General features: G+C 57.0%; 1 protein-coding gene across 1 annotated transcript in view; it reads left to right on the top strand.

The window, feature by feature from the left end:
• The window catches only part of SCUBE1 (signal peptide, CUB domain and EGF like domain containing 1), a 133,549-nt gene that overhangs the window by 94,065 nt on the left and 11,528 nt on the right, over positions 1–27,956 (top strand). Inside the window, exons 7-15 of the mRNA XM_036866320.1 lie at positions 614–730; positions 7,082–7,204; positions 9,689–9,805; positions 11,309–11,431; positions 22,029–22,148; positions 22,512–22,616; positions 23,604–23,720; positions 24,505–24,642; positions 25,862–26,065. Of these exons, the coding sequence (XP_036722215.1) occupies positions 614–730; positions 7,082–7,204; positions 9,689–9,805; positions 11,309–11,431; positions 22,029–22,148; positions 22,512–22,616; positions 23,604–23,720; positions 24,505–24,642; positions 25,862–26,065 (1,164 nt within the window). The remainder of the gene's footprint in view (positions 1–613; positions 731–7,081; positions 7,205–9,688; positions 9,806–11,308; positions 11,432–22,028; positions 22,149–22,511; positions 22,617–23,603; positions 23,721–24,504; positions 24,643–25,861; positions 26,066–27,956) is intronic.

Here is a 27,956-nt window from a genome sequence, read left to right as displayed (position 1 = left end):
ATGGTGTGCGGGCTCTGGGAACCTCCCCTTGCAACTCCACGGCCAGGGCCACAAGCCATCCCGCGCTGAGACGAGTTTGGGAGCCCGAGTAACTGCCAGTCTGGGTTTGGAGTCCAAGTCCAGGCAAGGCAAGGGTTTAGGAATCTGTCCCTGGGCGGTTAAATAGCAGCCCGGCCGATCTCAGCACTGGCCCTGGTGGTGGTGTGGACCCTGTTGGCACAGCTCCCTGCGGTTTGCAAACAGTTTTCCCATCCATCATCATCAGAGGGGAAACAGTGTCATTCTCCCATTTTACAGATGGGGAGCCTGAGGTTCAGAGAGGCCCCACAGCTAGAGTGTATCAGAGCCAGAATCTGCATTGGAAACATTTATTTATTTATTTATTTTTGGCCACACCACGCGGCACGTGGGATCTTAGTTCACCAACCAGGGATCAAACCCGCATCCCTTGCATTGGAAGCGCGGAGTCTTAACCCCTGGACCGCCAGGGAAGTCCCCAGAGCCAGAATTTGAACTCGGGTCTCCTGTCTCAGGAGATCCCCTGACGGGTGGGGAAAGGCGGTGGCTTCTGTCCAAGGAGACTGAGAGTGTCTTTTTCTCTTTCCCTCCTCAGAGACGTGTGCAGTAAATAACGGAGGCTGCGACCGGACGTGCAAGGACACGGCCACCGGCGTGCGATGCAGCTGCCCGGTTGGATTCACACTGCAGCCGGATGGGAAGACGTGCAAAGGTCAGTGCGCACCACCTCCCTCGCCAGGCCCCGGGTGGTGCAGGCAGGGCAGGAGCGGGGCGGCACACTTGGGCTGGGTGTGCGACCACGTGTGGCTTCAGGGGCGAGGGTGGTCAGCTGTCACCTGCATTTCTGTTGGAGAAGCTGAGAAGAGGGAGAGTCAGCACCAGCGCTCCCCAGCAAGGCTCAAGGGAACCCCGGTTCCACTGTATATTGACAGGTTCAAGCGGGGCTCTGATATCCAAGAATGTGGCTTCACCCTGGGTTGAACAAACGGGGTACCTTTACTTCGGGCTTCCTAGGCCAGCAGAGGTTCCTTGTGGCCTCCCAGGGGGCAGGGCGAGGCCGGTTCCTGTGCTCACTCACCTTAGCCGAGGTGCGTTTTGCAGAGCTGGGGGCAGCAGGGCAGCAGGGCACAGGGCTCGGACCAGGCCAGGATGGTCTTCTTGTCGGCGTTAGAAAACTGAGGACACTGTGTGTCCTCGTCACTGGAAGAGGGAAGGTGTGCGGGGGGATCTCAACCGAAGGACTAAGGATGCAAATTAGAAATAAGGATTGGGAAGATGAGGAATGGGCCGGTCTGCCGGCCGCTGGAAGCCAGGGAAGGGTGAGCTTTCTCTGCCCACTGTTCCCCGGCTCACTCCGAGGTTCCTGAGGGCCTGCGGGGGCTCAGCCGTGTTGGGGACCCCTCAGGAAACAGGAAGCAAAGGGTCTGGGAAGCCAGAGCTGGCTGAGCCCTAGGACTGAAGGGGCCAGCCCTGCAGCAGGGGGGCACCAGCCCAGAAAAAGACCTGGGGTATTATGGAACCCCCAGAGCTGCGGGCCTTGGGCCAGGAGGCAGCCCTTGCGAAGGAGTGAGGTGCAGCCCCTCAGCACTCCCCAGACCAGCCCTCAGATCCCTGCCAAGGCTGGCTGCCCTCCTCCCATCACCCTGCCAGGAAGCGGGCAGGCCCGGAGGCCAGCATGGAAGGGCAAAGGAGCTAGAACTTCCAAAGCCCAGTGGGTGAGAAGATTGACAGCAGAGGCTCAGGGTGATTTTAAATAGTCTGAGATGGGCTTCTGAAGCCTGTAAAAATAGACAGCGTATAACGTCTCCTCCCCAGCCGCTCTGCTGGGAAGAACCTAGTGATTATTGACAGAAATAACCGTTCTTCCACCTATTTATTTGAAAATAAAGCCCTTCTGTAGCCCCCGCTCAGCCCACTTAGAGCGAGGTGTGTTCCGGGTGGGCGGGGGGGCTCTCTGAGGCCTTGCCACGTGGGCTTAATGCCAGGAGGGCTGGCCAAGGTCCACCGCAGACCCAGCCGTCCTCATAGCCCAGCGATGTCAGAGCAGGCCCAGCCAGTTGCCCTTGGAGCCAGGACAGAAGAAGGTAGAATCGGGCCACCCACACCCCATCCAAGGCACAGCGCTGACCAGAGGGGCAGGGCAGGGCTTAATTCCGGACTCGAGGCCAGGAGCTCGCCGCTGGGAGCCGACCTGTCTGGGCTGGAAAGGGGCCTCGGCAGTCACGTGGCCCACAAGGAGCACCTAAGGGGGCGCTGACCGCTGCCCCCTGCCCATCCTTGCTGGCGAGAGGGGCGTCCATCCTCAGCCCACCTTGAGTCTGGGGTAGGGGGCGGCGTTGAAGGGAGCTGTCCACACAGCCCCCGGCCCGCCAGTCTGAGCCTCCGACCATGTTTCCTGTGTTGAAACAACTGGGCCCTTTAACCAGAGCTGCTCGTTTGCCTTTAGCCAAACCTCACTCCCACTGCCCTGGAGTCAGGAAGTTCTCTCGGTCACTCATGCACCAGATGGGTTTTCTGGGCTCCTCCTGTGTGCAAGTGCAGGGGAGACCAGTGAATGAAACAGAAATTCCTTGTGCCCAGGGATCTTCTCTTGAGTAAAGAAGACAGACTTTAATTTTTAAAGTCTGGGCAGGGGGTAGGGAGAGCGGGGAGGATTAGAGCAAGAGGCTCTAATCCAGGCAACATGACTGCTGTGCAGAGGCCTGGGGTCCCAGGACCCAGAGCAGCCAGTGTGCCCAGATCTGGGGAAGGTTCGGGGGAGGTCCAGGAGAAGGGGTTGGCCCTTCATCCTGCGAGCCTCGACCAGGCCCCAGACACTCTTGGGCAGGAGAGCACAGGCCAGGCTTTCGTTTGGAGACAGTCCCTGCCACTGTTGGGACGTGTTTCTAGGCAGGGTCTGGAAGAGCAGGCTCGAGGTGACAATGGTTTGGGCCAGGGCTGGCAGCGGAGGTGGAGAAGAGCAGTCTGGATATTGTTATACATATTAGAATGTAAGGATCATGGGACTGGTCCAGAACTACATAGTATGAACATCAAAGCGTCTTCAAATCAGGGAACCCTGGAAACCAAATGTTGACCTCGAGACCCCAGGGTTTGGTGTCTTAGAGCCTTGGGCTTACAGTCTGAGTTTCCCGGGACCTGGCTGGAGAGGCGCAGGGCAGGGTGCGGGGGCTCGGGGCGGGGGACGAGCCAGCTGGGGATCCCCTACAAACCGAGGCCCTGGCCCTGGGGTTCTGGCTCCTCGGTCAGCGTGCACGCCCTGGTCTTGGCAGGGCCCAGAGGAGGATATCAAAGGTTCAGTGTTTTCTGGAAGCCAAAAGGTCATTGCTAAGCAAGACCAATGGCTGGAGGTCTCAGAAGATCCAGAGCTGAAAACCCAGGACGGCCGGGGATCACGTGGGCAGGTGGAGGGCTGCCCTAAAACATCAGGGCCATGGGGGGCGCTGCAGGATTTGCCCCAAGCCCTTGCTTTGTCTCAAGAGTGTGGACAGTCCAGTCTCAAGGCTCCCTGTTTGGCGCTGTCCTGCTTGATATTGGGAAGCGGGCACCTTGCTAATTGGCCCTTCTGAGAGGAGGGAGGTCTGGGGCCTCAACTCCCTGAGCCAGAGCCTGGATTTCCTCAGGGACACCAGCCCCTCCTCCCAGCACCTGCCAGAACAGTCTGGGAGAACCGCCCCCATCCCCGCCTGTTTGCCCTCTTCCCTCACCTGCCCTCTGCCCGGCCAGCCCAGCCCAGCAGCTTGCCCTCCCCACTAGGCTGCTCCAGGGTGATGCCAGCCCACTCCCACAGGCCCTCCCTCTGCTCCCACCCAAAACCCTCATCCACGTGGCCCCTGGGTTGCCAGGCTGTGCCCCCTCAGTGGGATGGGCAGAGGGGGACAGGAACATCAACCTACTGCGTGTTCCTATAGCTCACCCCTCACCGTTCCCCCCAACACGCACTGATGTTCAAACATTGGGTGACGCATCGAATGCTCCACTAACCTTCTCTCAGCCCCCCAACTCACTTATTCACTCATTCATTCATCCATTCGTTCAGTGCCCCATCCTTCTGTGCAGGCCTCATGCTGGGCCCTGGGGCTCCAGGTGGGAGCCAGATGCCCTGTCTGTCATCCCCCTGAGGGCAGGTCCCATGACAGGGGAGCAGCTAACTCTGGAGAGAACGTCAGGGAAGGCTTTCCAGGGGGGTGCTTGTTCCCCGGGCAGGGTGGGGTGAGGGCTGCCAAGGCAGGATCCAAGTGTGCAGAGAAGAGGAGGGCAGGGCCGCCAGGCCAGGCTGCGGAGGGGAGACCGTGAGCCTCTGTAACCAGGTAGGGGGCTGCTGGCCGCTGGTGGGGCCTGGTGGGAGCACAGTAGAGAAGGAGGGGGGTCTTGGAGGGGTGGGAGGTGGAGAGGGGGCAGAGGCTCATCAGAATGAAGGTCGAGGGGCCGTGCGAGCCCACTGCCCCATCACTACAGCTGAGGCTAGAGCCTGGGACGGGGCCTCCCCCGCTCTGACCCCCAGGCAGCCCGCTACACCAGCCTGGGCCTCAAGCAAACAACGCCTCGCGCCTCTTGTCTAGTTGCTATGACAGCCCCTTAGCCAACAGGCCCAGATGGGGTAAGGGATGGGATTAGGGGGTTCCAGAAGGCCTGAGGCATTCCCAAGGAGGCAAGCCCCATCTGCACATTCAGTCGTAGTGAATGATGCTGGAGAGGTACCTGCTAGCAGCCCAGTTTGCAGATGGGGAGCCTGAGGCTCAGAGAGGTGCCTTGCCCTGCCCAGGGTCACAGAGCTGAGAGGGGCCTCCGTTCTCCTGTCAGAGGCTTTTAGCCAGAATCTCCCCCGTCTTCCTGTAACCCCCAGGGGAGGGGGCGACGGAGAGCCCCAGCCTCTGTCCTGGACAGGCCCTCACTGCACTTGAGGTCTGCTTCCTCTGCAGGCCGCAGGGCCAGCGTGCTGCACTGGCGGGGCCGTCTTTGGAGACACCTGGGGCCGGGCTCACGTCGGCCTCCTGCGTGGAGCTGTGACCTCCCCTGGAAAGTGGGAGATCTGGCCTCGGGTTGTTTTGACCATCACACGAGACCTTGCCAGCAAGTGCTTGGCCTGGTCGCCAGCACGAGGTGATGCCCAGCAGGTGCCGTGACCCACAGAGGGTCCTACTGCTTCCTCTGGGGCGTGGGCTCATCCTTAGGCCGCTTTGTTTCTGAAACACAGGCTTCGGAGCGCGTGCAGAGTTCCCAGTGCTGAGCGGTCTCTTGTTTTTAGCCGTCATTTTGGTGCACATGTAGAGCACCTCCTGTGTGCAGAGAGGTGAAGGCCCAGCCCATGAGCAGCGGAGCCAGGGTCACACACACCCTAGCGGCCTCCCTTAGTGGGGCCCCCTCGGGTTCCCTGCCCTTCCCATCTTCCTGGCGCCCAAATCGCCAGCATACACAAACAGAATGGGTCCTTGGGGCAGAGGTACCTCGGGGAGGCTGGCCAAGGGCAAGGAGGTGGCGGGCACACCCCCTGGGTGTCCTGTGTTCCCCAGAGCCCAGCCCCACCTGGGCCTCCACAGGAAAGCAGCTCTGGGTCTGGCCCTGCCCGACTTGCTGTGCCCGTTCCCCTCGCAAAGGCTCCGAGAGTTGCCCACCCAGGGGTCTCAGCCTTGCTCTCTTTAACGCCCCCGCTGCTCTCCTGATGTTCGGGGGTTTGTTCTGGGGTGAGGAGCATTCTGGGGGGTGCTGCCATAGGACTTTTCAGCAGGTGTCAAGTCCAGCCTGTTCGGTCTGAGGAAGAGAGCTGGGAGCAGCGTGGTGAGAGGCTGGGCCTGAGACCGGAGTCTCTGCAATAGGACCAAGTCTCCTCCGCGGGGCTCGGGGAAATGGGGACAGATTGACCTTGACAACTGGTGGTGCCAGTTACGCGGGACAGGGGTGTCCGGGCCTCACACTCAGGCCAGGCTCAGCGGGTGCTGGGGTCTGAGTCAGCAGCTCTGTTACTGTGTGGCCAGTGACCAGCACGGAAAGCCCTCTCTCTGCCGGGGGGCGGGGGGATGCCTCTTTCACCGCTTCCTTTCGTGCCCTCCTCCAATCAGGGTGGGGACACCTTCCTGGATGTCACCTCCTACTTCTGTTTCCAATTGCTGGGCTAGGTCTGGGGGGCTGGGGGGTGAGCAGCATGGGGGGCCCAGGGGCCGGAGCCCAAGAGGAACTTCGGAGTGAGAAGAGGTACCTCAGGGACAGGGTCTCTGACAACTCAGTCCGCCAGGTGGACCGGGAGCCCGGGGGGCAAGCCCAGGGGAGCAGGGCAAGGAGGGTGGGAGGGAGCTCATGGGGGTCGGGGGGAGCTCGCGAGGGAAGAAGTTCCCATCACTATAGGTGTGCAAACCGAGGCCAACCGGCAGGGATGCTTGGGGGGGGTCGCGCTGGGGGGCCTTCAGGGTGCAGCCGCAACTCGTGACACGCTGAGTGAAGAAACAGCTCAAACTCACCGGCAGGCATGGGGAAGGGCGAGCGGGAGGAACCAGGCTGGGAAGGGAGGCGGCCCAGGAACGCCCGCTTCCCGCCACCAGCCGCAGCACCTGGAGCCAGTTACCTTCCCAGCCTCGGTCTCCCCGTCAGTAAAAAAGGAGCAATAAACCTACTTTTTAAAGAGTTGTTTGGGCACTGACTGAGCCCCGGCGCCTTAGGGATGTTATTTCATTTCATCCTCATGATGTCCTTCCAAGTAGGGGCGCCTCTGATCCTTATTTTAACAGACAGGGAGCCGAGGCCCCAGGGGTCCAGTAGCTCGCCCAGCCCAGAGTCACAGCCCCCTGCTCCCGGCCTCCCTGCCTCCCTGGCACCTCCCCGGGGACGAAAGGGCGTGGGAGCGTCACGGTCCCTGTTGTCTGGCCCGGCACCGCAGACACCAGTCCCCCTCCCTTCGGTGCACAAACGCCAGGCTCGCCAAGTCCTGGGGGGAGCGCTGTCTCCCGTCCTCCCACCCCACGGCTGTGAGCCAGCCCCCCTTCCTGGGCTCAGCCAGGGGACCCGAGGCGGCCCGGGCAGCGCGGCCCAGCCCACTCTCTTCGCCTCCTCCTGCCGCTCGGCTCCGCAGACATCAACGAGTGCCTGGTCAACAACGGAGGCTGCGACCACTTCTGCCGCAACACCGTGGGCAGCTTCGAGTGCGGCTGCCGGAAGGGGTACAAGCTGCTGACCGACGAGCGGACGTGCCAAGGTGAGCCGCCCTCGTCCTCGTGGGGTCCCGCCCCTCTCGGGCCACACAGGCTCCCGGGAGGGTAGGCGAGCCTGGGGTGGGCTTGTCCACCGGCTGGGCCGGGCCTGAGGGGCTGGGGGTAGTTTCTGTGTCCCTAGCCTGTGCGCTTGCCCTCCTGTCTTCCCGTCCTTTATGATTCTAGGGGCCCTAAGAAGCCATCCAGCCCCCCCCTCCCTGATATAGATGGGAACTGAGGCCCAGGGAGGGGTCGGCCATGTCCCAGGTGGCCCAGCGAGTAGGTAGCAGAGCCGCTGCTCCCTCCAGAGGGGGCCTCCCTGGCTACCATCAGTGGCTTCAGAGGCCAGGTGGATGCTGCCACCTGGTGGAAGCCGTAGCACATGGCAGGCGTGCCCCAGCAGCCCTTCCTCAGCGTCCCTGGGCACCTGCCAGGAGCTGGGGTAATGGGAAGAGAGACCTGGGCAGAAGCCGAGCATCACAGCCCGGGACAAGTCCCGCAGATGTCCCGGATGCAGTGAGAGCCCAGAGGATGGGCAGTGGAGAGACGGGTCAGGGAAGGCTCTGGGGGAGGGGACACTGGTGAAACACTTGAAGGATGAATAGGCATCTTCCAGGAGGAGCCGGGGAGGTAAACTCAATCAGGAAGTGGCGCTGTTGGGCTGAGGGGGTTTGAGGAACCACAAGGAGCCCTGTGGAGCTAGATGAGGCCATTGAGAAGGAGCCAGCTTCAGGGAAACATGCAGAGGGAGGGGCCGGGAGGTGGGGGGCTGGCTCAGATCCATCGCTGTTACCCTGTTGCCGTCCCGTCATTTCGTCTCCACGAGGTCCCAGGAGCCACAGGCTGCACGGGGCCGCATCTGGCTCGCGGTTGCAGCATCTGCCTCGTAGCGCTGCTCAGAGGCTGGCCTGGGGCAGCACGAGGCCCTGAGGGCCCCGAGGAAGGCGAGAGCAGAGGCTGGTAAGGGAGGGTCCAGGGCCAGCCTGTCCTGGGGCTCAGCATGTGACCTGAGCCCATCGCTTCCCCTCCCTGGGCTCGGCCTCTGCCTCCCTGCTCGGGCGACCTGGCCCTGTCTTCCTCTCAGGGCACAGGGGCCCACTGGGAGCACGGCATCTGTCCAGGCTCCGATCAAGGCTCCTCTGCACTTTGACTTTGTTTCTCCGTCTGCCTTGCCGCGTTCTGTGGAGGGCTGAGGGAGGGCCCTTGACTTTGCATCCCCAGCTGCCCTGTGAGAGGGGCGGGCAGCAGCGGCTGCGGAGGAGGCGATGGCAGGACTGCTCCGGGCTCTGGCTGAGTCTCCTCCGCCCTCTTCCTGACTCAGCTCTGCAAGGCCCTGGCACTCTGGCCCGCCCCCGCTCCAGCACAGCCCCTGGGTCCCCAGCTCCAGCAGGCACTCAGGGCCCTTGGGATGGGGACCCCAGACACCTCCCCAGGCCCGCTGAGCTCCACACAATCCCTGAGGATCCAGTGCTGCCACCTCCCAGCCTTTGCCCGGAGTGCCCTTCCCCCACTCTCATTCCTTCATTCCGAGCTAGCCCCATCCTTCAGGGTCTAGCCCAGGTGCCACAGCACCAGGAGATCTTCCCAGATCCACCTCCTGGAGGAATCCCATCTTCCTTTGAGCATCCACAGTGATTCCTTCCTCGTGCTAGTGTTATTACAAACACGTATGTTATGAGTGCATCTGTAGTCATGTGAGCAAATGTATGCAAAGAATAAATTCCAACTACAGTGCCCATGGAGAGGCAGGTCAATGTCTGCCTTGCCCTCAGGACCCCCATCAACTGTCCCATGGGGGCCATCTTGCTCAGAACTTACGGCCAGGATAGATTTGTCTCCTGCAAACACGTAGTTCATTTCCTCCTTTCCAGTACCAAGCACTCTGTGGCCCTCCCTCGTTCCCTTTTTACCCTGGCTGCCAGGGTGGTCAGAATCAAAGTTCACATCCTATCAAGGCTACTTTGTTATTCCTCATGGGTAACATCTTCCCTACCCCCATCCCCCTTTCTTTCTGTGCTGTTTTCCCCATTTTCTCCAGAGATATCTTGGGGTGATGGGGGAACACACTTTGGTCGGCATTCAAGTGGTCTGTTTTCATGTCCCAGTTCAGCCCCTTCCTCAGGCAAGCCCATCAGTTTCCTGCAGGTGTGGATTAAATACCTACCCTAATCACGCTGGAATGGGAGATATCAAAATGGCAGAGATTCGTAATAATCCCTTCTACTCAAAATATTTCTACCCTGCCCACCTCCAGAGAAGATGTGAGGCAGCTTCTCACCCAGGCACATGAGGCTAATGGAGACAAAATGGAAAATTGGGCAGCGACACGATGTCTGACGTTTGCTGTGTGTCGGCCGTGCGCGCGCTGAGCCTGGGGCCCCAGGACTGTCAGGCACAGGTGTCTGTTGAGCGGCTGAGTGAGGGGCAGGCCGTGCCGTCCACCACGCCCTGAGCCTCCTCCCAAACTCTGTCTCCCTGTGGCCACACAGACGTCGACGAGTGCTCCTTCGAGCGGACCTGTGACCACATCTGCATCAACTCTCCGGGCAGCTTCCAGTGCCTGTGCCGCCGCGGCTACACACTCTATGGGACAACCCACTGCGGAGGTCTGCAGCTCGCCCGCCAGGGCCACCTCCCCCCAGAGGCACGCGCCCGGCCGCACGGCCACCTGCACTGCACCCCACACCCCAACCTTGACCTTGACTCTGACGGGCCTGGGAGGGACTGGTGGGCAGAGGGGCTCAGCCAAGGGTAAGGCAGGAGGGTGGGGGGATGGGCAGCAAGCATCCACTGGGTGCCAGGCCTCAGCCAGGCTGTGGACACGGGCCTGGAAACAGCAGTTTCTGGGGAACCCCAGTCCGGAAGGGAGGATGGCTGCACAGAGGATCCCACAAACAGTTCATTCCAGTGGAGGGGGTAACAACAGAGAAGGGCAGAGGGTGGGGACAATGGGGGGCTCCTAAAGGAGGAGTGTTTGGGTCACGATGGGGGAAGCGTGCCAGAGGGGTCAGCGTGTGCAAAAGCACTGAGGCAGAGGGAGCACAGAGGGACCGAGAGGCAGCCAGTGGGGCTAGAGTCCCACGAGGGAAGGGGCACACGGTGGGAGATGCAGACAGAGGGGACACAGGGCTTCATGAGCCCCAGGGGACTTGTGGCTTTATTCCCAGTGCGATGAGAAGCCATTGGAGGGTTTATGCGGGGATGTGACAGGCTCAAGTTCATGTAACGAGATCCCTCCGGCTGCCACGTGTTTAGGAGAGTGGAACCCAGGGCACCAGTGGGGACATGGCTCCAGGCATGGGAGTGAGAGCTACTGGAGCCTGGGCAGGGTGGGGAGGGATGTGGAGAGAGGGAAGGTTCTAGATGCATTTAGGTGCCACGGATGATGGGACATGGGGATGTACAGGCTTGGGGGGTGAAGCTGGCGGGGTGTCAAGAATGGCCCTGAGGTCCCTGGTGTCTCTCCCTTTCCTTTGACCTGGTGGTGGCCACACTTCCTCTGCTGGGCAGCTGTGAAGTTTAGGTGGGCTCAGGCACAGCCGGTGCTAGGGGCGTGGCTCGTGGGGTGAGCTGCAGATTCTTCTGGAGGGACTCCCAAAAACCTGGGCGCCAGCTTCTGCACACAGGTCTTTGGCCCAAAAGAAGGCGGGGCCTCAGGGGAGACTTCCTGCGCCCAGGTGCCTGTTGTGCAGGAGGGAAACTGGCTGGGAAGGGCACGTCCAAAGTCCCGCAGTGAGATACAGCCTCAGGACCCCGGGGCTGGTGCTGGTCATTCCGGCCCCACAAGACCTGAATGCAGCTTTATTTTGTGCCATTTCTCTGCCCTCCCCCAAGTCGGGGCTCAGCTGCCCAAGTTCAGCAAACCACTGAGGTTCCTGGGGGAGGGATGTGTGTTGGTGTGTGCGGGAGCCCTGTGTGTGTGCAAGCTCGTGTGTGTGTCGTGTGCGACCACATGTCTGCGTCCAGTGACAGTATCAGGCTGGGGTCAGGGTCAGGGGATTCTCGGCCCTCCTGTCCTGGGTGGGTCCTGCCCTGCCAGCCCCAAGGGTGTGGCCTCGGCTGGACCGTCCAGCCCCCCCTCCTGCCCTTACGCCTACCTGTGCTTCCAGATGTGGACGAGTGCAGCATGAACAACGGGAGCTGCGACCAGGGCTGTGTCAACACCAAGGGCAGCTACGAATGCGTCTGCCCCCCAGGGAGGCGCCTCCACTGGAACCGAAAGGACTGCGTGGGTGAGTGCCCTGGGGCGAGCCATCGCGAGGACCCCTGAGAAGGGCCTGGGTGCCAGCCCCTCCCCTGGTGCCTGGATGGCTGGGGCTCCTGGGCAGGTGCTCTCTGCTGCTGGGATACGGCTGATGGGAATGCGGGCTGACAGAAGAAGAGGGGATGCAGCGGGGAGAGCACACTTGGTGTCAGCCAGAGGCACAGAAGCGGACTTGGCGGGGGGCACGGGGAGCACGGAGGTGGAGACCTGGGGGTCAGCGTGTGCAGCTGGAGCTGTGGGCTCAGGAGGAGCTGACACTTAGAGAGAGCAGAGCGCGGAGGCCTCAGTATCCCCAGCTCCCCTTGTCCTGCCAAGGAAGCTGGTGGGAGGGGAGGGGTGGTTACACGGCGTGCAGCAGCAGCAGAGCCAGGACTGGGGAGCGCCTGGGTCTTTGTACACCCGCCACTGGCCCGGCGAGGGGCGGGCCTCCTAGAGAGCTCAGGGCTCACGCGCCCTCTGCTGCTGAGCTCTGGGGCCTTGGGGCACCTCTCGGCTGAGTGCTGGACGGTCCACATTCACTGGTTCCATAAACATACTGACTACCTGCTGTGTGCCGGGCCTCTACTGGGTCCCAGGAACGGCTCTCAGGTCCTTGCCCCGCCGTGCTCCAGCATCCCCAGGGCCTCGAGAGTAAGCCTTCTAGATCTAAGAGCTCATCCCTCTCGGCTCAGAGCCCTCCAGGGAGTCCTCGTCGTGCAGAAGCAAAGCCTGGGTTCTTAGAATGGCCCAAAGGCTGCTACAGCCCGGCCTGCTTGCCCTCCACCCTCACCCCCACCCACCCCGTGCCAGCCTCCCTGACCTCACAGGTGCGGCCCCCCGACCTCAACATAGCCACGCTCGGGCTCTCCTCTTAGCCTAGAGGACTCGTCACTCCCTGCAGGGGCCTGCTTGGGGTGGGGGGCTTCCTGACCACACACCTGGCGCAGCAGCCGGCCCCCCCTCGGCGCGCCCCCGCCTCTCGGCTCTCCCGTGCTCGTCTCCTCCCATCGCAGCCACTGGCTGCCGCGGGGTGTCGTCGGTCTGTCCTCGCTGAACACACACTCTGCACACCCGAGCAGGTATTCTTTGCCTGTCTTGTTCACTGCTGTATCCCCAGCACCTAGAACAGGCCCGGCAGCCGTAGACACTCAGTGAAGGATTTGTTGAATGAATGGATGAAAGTATCAGAGGATGGATACCATCACTTAGTAACCCGAGGTCCGACAGCTGAATTTATTGCTTACTTAAGTAAGAATTGCTGTGCTGCTCAGGCAGTCTTGTTGAGCAAAGCAAACCGCTGGTTTTGCCTGGAGTTTGGGGGAAGAGCTCGTGTGGAGTTGTGCTGGTTGAAGGCAGGTGATGTCGGTCTCAGCAGCATGCCTTTGCAGGGCGCTGCGGGAGACTGGGCTCGCACCAGCCTCAGAAACCTGATCGCTGAGTGAACCGGCCCAGAGCTGGCTGACTTTCCAAGCCCACGCCCTCCTCGATTGATTGGCTTTCCGAGGTGTGTCCACTGATTATTAGGGTCATGTGAGGTCTGGTATTTACTGATGACCAGAGCTATCGGGTACAGGCTTTCTCTAGGGATATGAGGACATGTTTGTTTGTTTGTTTTTTAATTCTCAGTCTCCTTTTTGGTCGTCCCTCCTCAGAGCTGCAGGAGAGGCCACCAGGGCTTGTCCAGTTCTTCACCCCTGCCACCAAACCAGCCTCTATGAAGGGTCATCGGTGGAGGTCTGATCATCAGGTCACAGTCAGTCGGGGAGGTCTTATCCCATTTTTGTCTCTGAGCCATTTGCTGGGGCTATGACTACGTGAAAGCAGTTGATATTCTAGACGGTAGATGTGGAATGATGAGACAGACAAGTGTGACTGCAGGTATTACTAGAAGGTGCTGGAAGGCCCTCTAGAACTATGATTTAAGGGTTCCCAGGGCTGACCGGGAAAACTGGTCCCACCTGCTCCCTAAGTCCACAGTATGCAGGTTGCTGTCTCATGTAGCCTTGAAGTAGACTGTTCCACCTCACCTGTACCGTGAATCCAGGTTCAGAATGAAGTGCCGGCAGGGGCACAAACTCCCCTGGTTGCCCAGAAGATCCAAGGTCGTACTATTATCTGTAACTACTTGCACTAGGGAGTCAGACTGCTTTGTCCTGCCCCCCACGCCATGCCCTAGGCTGTATTATTCGCTGTATCACCCGAAGTGAGGGACACATTTTTGATGACCACTAAAGCTGTCCAGTCCCTCTGGTTGGGGCCAAGAGCCTCTGCCGTCTGCTTCACCAGGTATTATTATGTCCCTCAGAAGGTGTTCTGCCGTTAGATGCTTTGCAAGGAGGCATCGTTCACTGAGGGTACCGGGGAGTCATTCACTTGTTACAGTCTCAGAGACCCACAGGGCAGTTAGCTGAGGTCCTGGGGTGGCACCCATGAATCAGATGTCCATGTGAGACACGGGGTCAGCCTCAGTGGAGCTGTAGGTGTATTGTCTGTGGGTGGTGTTGTGATGAACAGTCAGATACAATGCAAGGCAACTGAACTGGTCTCTCCTGATGGGAGGGCATTTTCATTTTTTATGTATTGCCTACAAAGAGGATCATAATTACGTTCGTGTAACATACTTTATAACATTTTAAAATGTTGGCTTCCCTAGCAGTAGCTTGGGAGAACCGATTTAAAGAATCAGGAGGGTAGGGACTTCCCTGGTGGCGCAGTGGTTAAGAATCCACCTGCCGGGCTTCCCTGGTGGCGCAGTGGTTGAGAGTCTGCCTGCTAATGCGGGGGACACGGGTTCGAGCCCTGGTCTGGGAAGATCCCACATGCCGCGGAGCAACTAGGCCTGTGAGCCACAATTGCTGAGCCTGCGCGTCTGGAGCCTGTGCTCCGCAACAAGAGAGGCCGCGATAGCGAGAGGCCCGTGCACCGCGATGAAGAGTGGCCCCCACTTGCCGCAACTAGAGAAAGCCCTCGCACAGAAACGAAGACCCAACACAGCCATAAATAAATAAATAGGTAAAAATAAATTTTAAAAAAAAATTTTAAAAATTAAAAAAAAAAGAAAGTAATTTTTAAAAAAGAAAAGAATCCACCTGCCAATGCAGGGGACATGGGTTCGAGCCCTGGTCTGGGAAGATCCCATATGCCGCAGAGCAACTAAACCTGTGCGCCACAACTACTGAACCTGTGCTCTAGAGTCCATGAGCCACAACTACTGAGACTGCGTGCCACAACTACTGAAGCCCGCGCGCCTAGAGCCCGTACTCTGCAACTAGAGAAGCCACTGCAATGAGAAGCCCACGCACCGCAACAAAGAGTAGCCCCTGCTCGCCGCAACTAGAGAAAGCCCGCACACAGCAACAAAGACCCAACGCAGCCAAAAAATAAATAAATAAATTTATTTTAAAAAAAGAAAAAAAAGAATCAGGATGGTGGTTATCACTAGTAAGGCCTAGATCTAGGTGAGTTATTTGTAAGGGAAACATGATAGGGTAAATCAGAAGTGTACAACCTTAAATGCATAAGGTGGGAAAACGTGACCCGAAGAATGAAGAACAAAGGTATGCAAAAGAGCGTGTGGAAATCAGTGGTTACAGACATCTGGGAGAATTTATTCCAGTGGTATTAGGCACAAGCTCTCTATTCTGTGTAGCCATCGGCCGGTTCTGAGAATCTTGGGTAACAGTCAATTTCTGTGAACTGTCTGCTTGTGGGGGTTCTCTGAAAAACCTCAGTTTAAGACCTCTAGGGCTTCCCTGGTGGCTCAGTGATTAAGAATCCGCCTGCCAATGCAGGGGACACGGGTTCGAGCCCTGGTCCGGGAAGATCCCACATGCCATGGAGCAACTAAGCCCATGCGCCACAACTACTGAGCCTGAGCCCTAGAGCCCGTGAGCCACAACTACTGAGCCCACATGCCACAACTACTGAGCTCACATGCAATAACTACTGAAGCCCACGCGCCTAGAGCCCATGCTCCGCAACAAGAGAAGCCACCGCAATGAGAAGCCCGCACACCGCAACAAAGAGTAGCCCCTGCTCGCCGCAACTAGAGAAAGCCCGTGCATAACAATGAAGACCCAACACAGCCTAAAATAAATAAATTTATTTAAAAAAAAGATCTCTAAATGGTGACTTTACAGTATGTTCTGAAAAATTCATTTTTATTTCTTAAGAAAAATTAGGGGTAATAAAGGCTGTGATATATCTGAGTAATTCATGAATAACTCTCCCAGTAAAATGTGTCTGTATGTTACTAAGTAAATAAGTTGGAATATCCCAAATAAGGAACACAAAATCTAATAATATTTTAGCTCCTATGAGTGCTGTTATTTTTTTCAACAAGAGACTGCTTCCGTTCATCCAGAAAGTAAACGTACTATTACTAGAGCGTAATTATAACCCATGAACTACATCTGGACGTGCTCTAAGTGTCCCTTAGGGCTTGATTCCAGTCCGCGTCCCATCTTTACACTTTACCCAGGATCCTGAAGGTCACAGCCACACCACGAACTGGCCATTTCCTCTGCCACCCTGGAAAAGCTTCTCACCAACGTTGTCTAATGTCACCGCCAGTCTGTCCCTACAAGGATGGGCTGTCTTAGGACAGATGTCAGCAGACGTCGGGGTGCGGTGGTCTGGTGGTCCCAGGAGGCCGCTCTGGCTTCACCAGATATCGTCCTCGTGGCTCGTACAACTTGCTCCCCCGGCTCCTTCACAGAGTAGGAAGCCAAACGTAGTGTGTGTGTGATGGAACCCTTGGGCCCCTCTGTCCTTGCCCCAGGACTTCGGCCAGAGCAGCCTGTTTCACATGATGATCCGGAAACGTTTCCACCAGCTTCCACCTCTTCTGCTGTGGGCCTCTGTGCTCCCGTTATGGGCAGGAAACCTCTCTGTTTTCAAAGCATTCTAAGGTTGACTGCTTCCGCTCATGGGTATATTTACCTTTTATGTTTAGCAATTTAACACGCTAGAGAGAGCCTCGGGTGCGGCCCTAGAGCCAACTGGAGCCCCTCCGGGATTGATTCCGGCCTGGAGGATTCTTGCCTGTCCAGCCTGGTACTATCTCTCTTCTTTTTTTTTTTTTTTTTAAGTACTATTTTTTTTAAATTTATTTATTTTATTATTTTTGGCTGCGTTGGGTCTTCGTTGCTGCATGTGGTTTCTCTCTAGTTGCAGCGAGCAGGGGCTACTCTTTGTTGCGGTGCGGAGCATGGGCTGTAGGCACACCGGCTTCAGAAGTTGTGGCTCTCAGGCTCTAGAGCGCAGGCTCAGTAGTTGTGGCGCACGGGCTTAGTTGCTCCGCGGCATGTGGGATCTTCCCGGACCAGGGCTCGAACCCGTGTCCCCTGCATTGACAGGCAGATTCTAAACCCCTGCGCCACCAGGGAAGTCTCCTATCTCTCTTCTTTTTTTTGTTTTTTTTTTTAATTTTTTTTAATTAATTAATTTATTTATTTATTTTATGGCTGTGTTGGGTCTTTGTTTCTGTGCGAGGGCTTTCTCCAGTTGCGGCAAGTGGGGGCCACTCTTCATCGCGGTGCGCGGGCCTCTCATTATCGCGGCCTCTCTTGTTGCGGAGCACAGGCTCCAGACGCGCAGGCTCAGTAATTGTGGCTCACGGACCCAGCTGCTCCGCGGCATGTGGGATCTTCCCAGACCAGGGCTCGAACCCGTGTCCCCTGCATTGGCAGGCAGATTCTCAACCACTGCGCCACCAGGGAAGCCCCTCTTCTTTTTGTTTTTTGCTCTTATTAACAGCTTTTTTGAGATATAATTCACATGCCACAAAATTCACCCATTTAGTGTACAATTCAGTGTGTTTTAGTATAATCACAGAGTTGTGCAACCACAATCCACTTTAGAGCATTTTCATTACTCCCCAAAGAAACCCCATGCAGTCACTCCCCATTTTCCCTCAAGCCCCCCAGTCCTAGGCAACCATAATCGACTTTTGTCTTTTATGAATATGCCTATTCCGGACATTTCATGGAAGTGGAATGCAATGTGTGGCCTTCTGTGACTGACATGTCATTTAGCATAATGTTTTCAGGGTTCACCCACGTTGTAGCATGTGTCAGTGCTTCATTCCTCTTTATTGCTGAGTTACATGCCACTGTATGGTTATACGCATTTTGTTTATCCACTCATCAGTCGATGGACATTTGGGTTGTTTCTAGTTTTTGGCTATTATGAATAATGCTGTTATGAATATTCATGCGCAAATTTCTGTATGAACGTATGTTTACAGTTTTCTTGGGTATATACCTAGGGGTGGAATCACTGGGTCATATGGTAACCCTGTGTTTAAATTTCGAGGAACTGCCAGACTGTTTTCCAAAGCGGCTACACGATTTTACGTTCGCTCTAGCAGTGTGTGAGGGCTCCAGTTTCTCCACATCCTCACCAGCACTTGTTATTATCTGACTTTTTGATTATAGTCATCTTACTGGGTGTAAAATGGTATCTCATTGTGGTTTTTATTTGTAATTCCCTGATGGCTAATAATGTTGAGTATCTTTTCATGTGCTTATTGTACATTTGTATATCTTCTTTGGAGAAATGTCTATTCAGATCCTTTGCCCATTTTTTGACTGGGTTCTTTGTCTTTATTATTCAGGTGTAAGAATTCTTTATATGTTTTAGATACAAGTCCCTTATTAGCTACAAGATTTGCAAAGATTTTTTTCTCACTCTGTGAGTTGTCTTTTCACTTTCTTGATGGTGTCTTTTGAATCACGAAAGTTTTTAATTTTCATAAAGTTCAATTTATCTCTTTTTTCCTTTGGTTGCCTGTGTTTTTTATGTCACTTCTAAGAAACTGTTCATTGCCTAATCTAAGTTCCCAAAGATAACACCTGTTTCCTTCTAAGAGCTTTATATTTTTAGCTCTTACATTTAGGTCTTTGATCCATTTTGAATTAATTTTATATGTGTGAGATAGGGGTCCAACTTCACTCTTCTGCATGTGGCTCTTCAAGTGTCACAGCATCATTTGTTGAAAACAAACCATTCTTTTTCCCCATAGAATTATCTTGACATCCTCTTGAAATCAGTTGGCCGTAAATGTATGGATTTGTCTCCGGACTCTCAGTTCTGTCCCGTTGATCTATTTGTTTGTCCTCATACCTATACACCACGGTAGCTTTATAGTGTTTTTAAATCATAAAATGTGAGTCCTCCTACTTTGTTTTTCATATTTCAAGATTGATCTGGCTATTCTCAAACTTCCCTTGAATTTCCATATGGATTTTAGGATCTCTTCATTTTTTAAGATAAGTCTCATCAACAAAACAATATTAAGTTGGGATTTGGTGTGGAGCATCCAAAAGATCTGTTCTGGATGTGAACACTTCTGAAGTACAGACACACAGAGATGAGTCTCTCCTTCAGGAAGGGGTAGGAGAGGGAATTCCCTGGCGGTCCAATGGTTAGGACTCGGCACTTTCATGACTGTGGCCCGGGTTCAATCCCTGGTCCGGGAACTAAGATCCCAAAAGCCACGTGGTGCGGCCAAAAAAAAAAAAAAGAGGAAGGGGTAGGAGAGTTGCTCAATGGTAGTATGAGAAGGAGAAAGGAACCAGACACCATGATTATTTCACTGACAAGCAGAAAAAGCACTGGGTGTTTTCAGGTCACAGGAGGGATCATACTGCATGTGGTACCCTCAGATTTAAACGTGGTTCTGGTACAAGATCTGAAGATGTTTCAACTACTTTATCCAAGGCTGTGATTGCTCTGAGGCAGGAAGGACAAGCCTTGGTCACGGTTGCTCCCCGTGTTGTTGAGTTTGTCCCCTGAGAGGCTGGCCTAACCTTTGCATGTTGATACCAAAAAAAAAAAAAAAAAAGATTTCTGGCAATCTGGGAAGACTCAGTCTGGACTCTTCCTGGGCTCTCCTCCAATCGTTCTGCTGATGTCGTGGAAACTTTGCCCCAGGGATTCTGTTTTTTGATCATACATAATAGAGGTATATTAAGGTTCCCATCGGCTGTAATCTGAATCATGTGTAAGAGAATTTTCTGAGACTTCTAACAATAACCCCGTAGGTGTATTTTAGCTGGCAGTTCCATTTGCAGAGGAGATCCCTCCCCACAATACGTGCAGGGCCTTTGACCTAGAGAAGGGAGGCTTGTCTTCTGATAATGATCCCAAAGGAGCAGTTACAGGCTGGAACTCGGGAAAGAACTGAGAGTTGTTAGAAAGTCCCACTACCTGAGTGGGTTTTTTTTCTTTTTTTTTTCTTTTAACATCTTTATTGGAGTATAATTACTTTACAATGGTGTATTAGTTTCTGCTTTATAACAAAGTGAATCAGCTATACATATACATATATCCCCATATCCCCTCCCTCCCACCCTCCCTATCCCACCCCTCTAGGTGGTCACAAAGCACCGAGCTGATCTCCCTGTGCTATGCGGCTGCTTCCCACTGGCTATCTATTTTACATTTGGTAGTGTATATATGTCCATGCCACTCTCTCACTTTGTCACAGCTTACCCTTCCCCCTCCCCATGTCCTCAAGTCCATTCTCTAGTAGGTCTGCGTCTTTATTCCCGTCCTGCCCCTAGGTTCATCATGACAATTTTTTTTTTTAGATTCCATATATATGTGTTAGCATACGGTATTTGTTTTTCTCTTTCTGACTTACTTCACTCTATATGACAGACTCTAGGTCCATCCACCTCACTACAAATAACTCAATTTCATTTCCTTTTATGGCTGAGTAATATTCCATTGTATATATGTGCCACATCTTCTTTATGCATTCATCTGTCAATGGACACTTAGGTTGCTTCCATGTCCTGGCTATTGTAAATAGAGCTGCAATGAACATTGTGGTACATGACTCTTTTTGAATTATGGTTTTTACTTGAGTGGTTTTAATAAACCAAAGCAAATCAAGTTCATGTCCCCTCAAGCCTTTTACAAATCCCTGACCCTTTTCAAATTTGCTTCTTCTTATCTTCTTGCATATTCTCTCACAACCAGATATACTTACAATAAAGCAAATGTACGTTTTTTCCCCTTTTTTTCCTCACTGCCAGTCGATTTGCCTTCCCTCTTGCTTTTTAGGCGACTCTACACTTTTCTCTGAGGGCTTTGATGTCCTAAGGTGGTGGGATGGATGGTTTACACGGCAGAGTCAGATCTCACCTGCATGCGAGCTGAGTAAGCTAGCTTGCCCCTGTTCCATGGGTGCCAGGAGGACTCGTGGGACCCCCGGGTCAGAGTCCAAGGGCCTCAGAACTCACAGCACAGCAAGCAGCCCCCCAGGTCCCGTCCACCCAGGAGGATGTGCAGACAGGGAACTTGCATCCCGGCTGAAGGACGCCCAGCTTGGGAAACTCACCCCTCGCTTTTGTAGTGAACGGGAGCCAGGCTGCTCTTGTCTGGAGGGAGATGTTACCTCATCCCTAGAAGGTGCTCGCTGTCAACAAAACCCTGAGAAATGGCTGCGGGAAGGAGGCATCAGTGCTCTGCATCCTCCACATTCCCACGAGGACGTGCGGGCACGCGCAGGGCCGGGCGCGCACAAGAAAGCTGTGTTGTCCGTCTGTAGTTGTTGGCAATCCCCTCTAGGAAGTCGGAGGAAGTACAGGGAACTGCTGGGGGCTAACGTCTCCCTTGGAAGGTTGTGGATGGTTGTCCTTCTGTTTCTTAACCAGTGAGAACACGGGTTCTTCAGCGGCCCTTTTGGTTTGTGTTATCTGCAGGTGTTTTTGTTCATAGTTTCTTGAGTCTTTGGGAACAAAGGACTTTTGGTCTTGAGTTTGTTTGGGGGCCAGATGTTTTATCTGGAGGGCCATGAGTTTGTTTTCATTTCTAGATTGTGTCCTTTTAAGACTCTTCCTTGAAAATGTTCAGCCACATGTTGAAGATCATCCAGACTGGCACTTCCCCCACTGCAATTTCTTATTCCAGCTAAGTCCCCTGTTTCAGCCTGTTCCCTGGGGCAACTCCACCATTGATGATGGACTCAGAGCCTGATGCTTCCGGAGCCAGGTGTCACTGATCAATCAGACAATTCTATACGATCAGTACTCATGTTTACCTTGACTGTAGAACTGTCAGTCTTTTCCTAGGAGTCTGGGGAATTTTTTAATCCTCAAAAGATAAATAAACACATGAGAAACTCTGAAGAGCTCAGTTTTGGGCCTCTTCAAACACCTAATGGATGTGTCTGGGGACTGCCCCAGAGAGGGCTTCCCAGTGACCCTCCCGTGCTTAGTCACTGCCAAGAAGCCCATGGCCATTTTCAGCTGTTCCTTTCCCCAGATGGGCAGGGACACCTGCTCTGGAGGATCCAGCCCTGCCCTTGGATCGGGGCACAGGGAGTGAACCTTCTCACAGAGAGCCTGGACTGGTGTTGGAGAGAGAAGGGAGCAAACCGCTTCCTGGGCCCAGCGTCCCCCTACGTCCAAACGGATGCGGACCCTGCCATCTCCCAGCCCCCTCCCACCAAGACAGTCTGGCCAGGGGACGGACGTGTGGTGGGAGTTCCTGTTGGTCCATGCTCAGGGCCCCTGCCGGCTCCAGAAAGCCACCCCTGGCCCCTCAAGCCCCTCTTGTGTCTTCCTTCTCCTCAGAGACGGGCAAGTGCCTTTCTCGGGCCAAGGCCTCACCCCAGGCCCAGCTGTCCTGCAGCAAGGTGGGCGGTGTGGAAAGCTGCTCCCTTTCCTGCCTGGCCCACACACTCTTCATGCCAGGTAACCCAAGGCTGTCCCCGGGATGGGATGGGGGGCGGGGCTCCCTTCCCTGGGATCCAGCCTCTGCTCCCTGCTCTTCTCCAGGAGAGGAGCCCAACCTAGGAATGAGGACCCCCAGCCCTGGTCACTGAGTGACCCTGGGCAGCTGTCTGGTTCTGTGGGGGCCGCAGTGTCCTTCTCAAAAGTTCAGCGGACGCATTCCTGCCCAGCCACTTAGCCTGTAGTCATGTAGCAGAAACGGACTGACGTGAGGGTCAGTCCTGACCTTCATCGCATTCAGTGACCCCTCCAAGGCCCCCAGGATGTGCGGGTGCTGGAAGGCGGGGGGCACCCAGGCCCACCTCCGCCCTGGCCTCTCTACAGACTCGGACGACAGCTACAGCCTGAGCTGCGGTGTCCCGGGCCTCCAGGGCAAGATGCTGCAGAAACGCAACAGCACCGGCTCCAGCACTGGGCCCAGCTGCTCAGGTAGTCCCTGGCCTGTCCACACCGCACGCACCTGCGGGACCCCTTGACTTTCCGTCCAGCACCAGGCCAGGGGGAGACAGAGGGGCATGGCCCAGGGAAGGCCTGCTGGCCTGGGGCCTGCCCAGTATGGCTCAGGGTGCCAGGGAGCTAAGAGCAGGGCCAGGACCCAGAAGCAAGCAGGCTGTAAGCTGAGTCCCAGCCCAAGGGCAGTGGACCATGGAAGGGCCCTTCCGGCTCTGGGCCACAGTTCCAGCGTGGTTTAGTGACCCTAAAGTGCTGTGGGTCTATGGGTCTCAGATTCCATTTCAGCGAAGGGAGTCACATCTACTGCGGCCACAAGGTTCTAAAAACTGCCAGAGTCAGAGCTCCCCCGGGAGACCATCCACCCACCCCACCCCACCCCACCCCAGGAATACTGGAGGCACACACACCCCCGTGCACTTTAGGACACAGCCAGATCCCCTGCCAGCAGGAGGCTGTGCTTCGGCAGCTTCTCCTATTCAGGATGCTGGATTCAATGATATGCTTAATACATACACGATGTAATTCTAAGCTTCAGTGACTATAGGATTCTTTGGTCCAAGGGTCTGTTTTGCTCTTGGAAGGAATCAGCGGCTCTGGCATCTGTATCATTTCAAATCCCCTTCCCTTCCTTGCTTCCCTCTCTCGTCTGCGCTGCCCCTTTTCCTGAAAGCACCAGCCGCATAAAGTAGCTCTGGTGATGGGGGAGAAGGCAGGAGGCTTGCCCTTCCTCCTCCACCGACCTCTGGCTGGATGGCCCCTGGGGCGAGCATGACCCCACCGTCCACCCTTGCACCTTTTTCAGGGAGAGAAACAAGGCGGCAGAGGTCCCCACCCACGGCTCCCAGTGGGTTTGTCCCCCTGGCAGCCCCCTCACGCTCAGGCACTCCCTCCGCAGCCCCTGGCCCCACCACCTCCCTGCCCAAAGGAGAGGCCGCCACCTGGGGGGATTTGGACTTTCCCCAGGTGCCCCTGCCACCCTCATCAGGCAGAAGGCCCGGTTCAAGATTCGAGATGCCAAGTGCCACCTCCGGCCCCGAAGCCGGGAGCCGGCAAAGGAGGCCCTGAGGCAGTTGCTGCTGGGTGAGTGGGCCGCCCTGGTACCAACCCACACGGGGGGTGGGGGGAGGTCCCCATGCCTGGGGGCTGGGAGCCCAGGGTCCAGCGGGGCTGGGTTTGCAGGGGTAGGGGCCTCTCTTCGTCTTCACCACCGTGGTCCCTTAGCCCCAGGAGCCACGCCTGGTGGACCATAGACAGTGGTGGTCCCTGGGGAAGAAAACCAGCACTTGAGTGGAAAAGCATCCCTGGGGTCCGTCGGCCCGTCTCCCTCGGGGTTAAATGAGCTCCCCCAGAGCAAGGGCTTTCTGCGCAGCCTGGCCGTGTCCAAATGGGAGGAATCCCGGGCTCCCTCAGCGGCTCTCTCTAGAATGAGGGTGGCCCAGAAGGGTGTTCCAGGCTGGGGGAGAGCCTGGGGAAAAGGACCAGAGGAAAGCATGCCAGCTCTGTTTCCACGAAGATTCCCAGACACCTTAGGATTCCTCCTCAAATCTGACAAACCTCGGGCCCCAGCAGGCCTCACCTGGGCCGAGTGGCCCTGAGCTGGAGCTGCACAGCTTTGCTAAGGAAGACGCACGAAGTGCCTCACGTGCAGCGGTGTGATGGCCTCGGGAGGGCTGGGTGCAGGGCGTGGCTCGGCCCCCCCGGCCCCTCCTGAGACCTGGCCTTCTCCAGCCTCAGTTTCCCCATCTGCACATGGACTCTTAGGCAAGGCGGGACCCTGGCCACCAGCCGTCTGTGTGCAGGGTGAGGTAGGACCGTGCTCCCCGCCCCGTGCCACCTTTGCCACAGTGGCCCCTTCCTTGTCCAGAAAACTGCCACGTGACCTTTGTGACCCTCAAGTGTGACTCCTCCAAGAAGAGGCGCCGTGGCCGAAAGTCCCCATCCAAGGAGGTGACCCACATCACAGCAGAGTTCGAGGTTGAGACAAAGATGGAAGAGGCCTCAGGTGGGTGAGGAGACCCCTCAAGGGGTGCGGAGGGCCTCAGCGTGGACAGTGGACTGGGGGGTCTGCTGGGCATGAAGCCAGGCTGCCACCCAAGCCACGGCTACCGGAGGTGGAGGCCAGCCAGGCAAGTGGGGGAGCTGGCAGGGCTCAGGGCCGGGCCCTCAGAGCAGCTGCCCAGCCCAGGGTGGAAGAGGAGGCCCGGGGCCGCGAGAGGAGCAGGGCTGGGGCCTGCAGTGACAGCCACAGGCCTCTCCCCACTGCTCCACGCCCTCACCGGGGCCTGGAAGGGCTCATGCCTGCAGCCTCCCCAGGACCGTTGAGCCAAGGACCTGTCTTCCCCAGGTTCCAGCAGGGGCCTTGTGGGATGCTGGCTGGTGTTTCATACCAGCAGTTCTCTCTGGGCTGTAGATGAGAGTTGAGTTGTGACAGAGGAGCAGAGATCTGTCAGCAAGTGTGTGCTGTGTGTGCCTGGCCCTGGACGCTGTGGAAAGAGGGGACAGACCCTTGTCCCCGCACTGGCGGCACGGCCAGCCAAGGGAGACGCCGGACGGCGGGCGCGTGAGAACGAACAGGGCACAGCGCCGAGGGCCCTCCCCTAGAGAGGGGCCCGGACTCTCCCCCAGAGAGGTGCCATTTGAATCGGGACTTGAAAACAAAGTTCACCAAGTGGAACTGATGGCAGGAATGGCGTTCAGGCAGGGCGAACAGAACAGGCAAAGGCCCAGAGGTCAGAGAGAGCAGGGTGTGTTCCGGAAGCAGTGAGGAGGGCAGGGCGGCCGGAAGGCAGAGTTCACAGTGAATGTCGGATGCTGGGGGTTAGAGCTAGCAAGGCGGGCGGGGGCTGGACCATGAGGGGCCTGGGATTCAAGGCGGCAGAGCTGGATGTTGTCTTGGAGGCAGTGGCAGCCTCAAGGGTGTTTGAGCAGCAGCCGGGGCCCCCATGAGTGAGCTGTGCCCTGGGCAGGGGACGTGTTGCAGTGGCAGAGGCCGGGCTTCTACTCAGATCTGCTGCGGGGCCCTTGAGCAGCTCATACCTCTCGGAGCCTCGGTCTCCTGCTATCAGACATTTGCAGCAAGGGCACCTCAGCCCGGGGCCAATGTGGGAAGGCTCGGAGCAGGGACCCGGCCCAGCGCGGCGCCTGGCAGGGCAGCCTGGTGGAGAGACGGCTCGCGGCGGCGGGGCGGGGGGTCGCGAGCTCTGTCTCGCCCGCCCCTGCAGACACCTGCGAGGCCGAGTGCATGCGGAGGCGAGTGGAGCAGAGCCTGCAGGCCGCCGTCAAGACTCTGCGCAAGTCCGTCAGCCGGCAGCACTTCTCCGTCCAGGTCGCAGGCACTGAGTACGAGGTGGCCCAGCGGCCGGCCAAGGCCCTGGAGGGCCAGGGGACGTGTGGCACAGGCCAGGTGCTGCAGGACGGCAAATGCGGTGAGTCCCTGCCCTCAGCCACTCCAGTGTCGCCCTGCAGACTTTCTCTGTCCTTCCTTCCGTAAAGAGCCCACGGGAGACAGACATGTCGGGCCGGGACAGGGAGACAAGGAGGCCTGCCGGGGAGAAGTGCCGTAGCACTTAGACGTGATGGGTGTCATGAAAGAGCACTCCCCTGGGGCCGGGACCGAGTATACCTGTGACCTGCCCGCAGTCCCGAGGAGGGGCGGGCCGGGGAGAGCACAGGCCAGCAAGGCCCCAGCCGGGGGGTGTGAGGGGCATGGGACCAGCCCGTGTGGCTCGAGAAGCCTTCCCAGCGGAGGCATGTGGGAGCTGAGGGCGGAGGAGGAGGAGGGTGAAGGTGTCCGGGAGGCTGAGGGCCCCCTGGCGGGGCGGGGGCAGCGCTGCAGGGAGCCGGGGAGGCCAGGCCACCGCCGGGGCCGTGGGCAGGGCGGCCAGGTCCGGTGAACGAGGCTGGGGACTTGACCGGCCCCCATTGAGAGGGGACGGGTTTAGAGACAGCCCCCGGCGGCTCAGAGGTGAACTTGACTGAGTCCTGGTTCTAGTGCGGCTGACGGTTACGAGTGGGGCTGACGGTTACGAGTGGGGCTGACGGTTACGAGTGGGGCTGCCGGTTACGTGGGAGAGAAGGCAGGCAGCCAGCAGGTGAGCATATCCGCAGGCCCGGTGAGGGCTTGCTGGCCCCGGCGCTGCCCTGGGCGCGCTGGGAAGCACTGGCCCGCGCTGAGCCGGGGGCAGCCGCATCCGCCCTCTGCCGTGGGAAGGCCAAGTGGAGGGCGGCAGCGGAGCGGAGACCTAGCCAGGCATGGTAGAGCCTGGAACCAGGGGCAGCAGGAGAGGCGGGCAAGGAAGAGAGAAATTGAGAGCACGCTTTGGAGAGGGAGGCGAGGGAGAAGGAGGCTTCCAGGACGACTCCAAGGGTTCGGGCCACTCGGGCAGAGATGGCATTGTTTTCGGATCCGGGAGAAACTTGGGGGAGGGGCTGGCGGAGGCGGGGGTCCCAGCTGTCCTTGTCAGTCTGAGACGCTCATGAGTCGTCCTGGTGAAGGCGCTGACTAGGTTGGAGCCACAAATCTGGAGCACAGAGTGTAGCCTGGGCCGGAGACACAGGCTGGGAGCCGCTGGAGAGGAGGTGGGATTTAGGAGTGGGGGGAGGGCCGGTCCCCCGCAAGGGGGGAAGGGGAGGGACTTGGGGATGTCATTCCTTTATATTTAACCACTTATTTTGAAACCATTTCAAACTTTCAGAAACACTGCCAGACAGAACAAAGAGCTTCCGTATTTTCTTCATCCAGATTCCCCCATTGCGGATGTCTTAACAGCATTCGCGCCGTCATGCTTTCCCGCGCGTGTGGCGTGCTTGTGTGCCTTTACGTCACCTGCTAAATTCCACCAACTCTTCCGACAGCATCCCTTTCCTCTCCGTGTTGTGTTTAGTGGTCATGTCTCCAGAATCCTTCATCTGGAGCAGTTCCTGGCTCTTCCCCTGCCTCTCCTGTCCTGCCCTCGGCTGTCCCTAAGTTCTGTAAGATGACCCTCAGCTGCGTCTGGTGTTTCCTGGTGACCAGACGCAGGACCTGCGTTCTTGGCAGGAAAACCACGCTCCACGTCTGCTCTTCAGCGCCCCCGTCAGGAGGCACAGGGTATTGCCCTGGTCCACCACTGGTTCTTCCACCTTAATTCACCATTTTCCCTCTGCAATTGATTAGGATTTCATGGGGATGTATTCCAGTGTGCACCAACACCCTGCTCCCCATCAAACTGCCATCCACTCGCTGACAGCCACCAAATTACCCACCTCTACAACTGTTGCCAAGCCGTGTTCTCTATTTCTGTCATCCCTCCTACATTTATTAGCATTCTAGTGTGA

Source organism: Balaenoptera musculus, chromosome 10 (genome assembly GCF_009873245.2).
Source record: "Balaenoptera musculus isolate JJ_BM4_2016_0621 chromosome 10, mBalMus1.pri.v3, whole genome shotgun sequence".
NCBI lineage: Eukaryota > Metazoa > Chordata > Mammalia > Artiodactyla > Balaenopteridae > Balaenoptera > Balaenoptera musculus.
The sequence above is the reverse complement of the archived record's forward strand: the minus strand, read 5'-3'. Positions and strand labels throughout refer to the sequence as shown.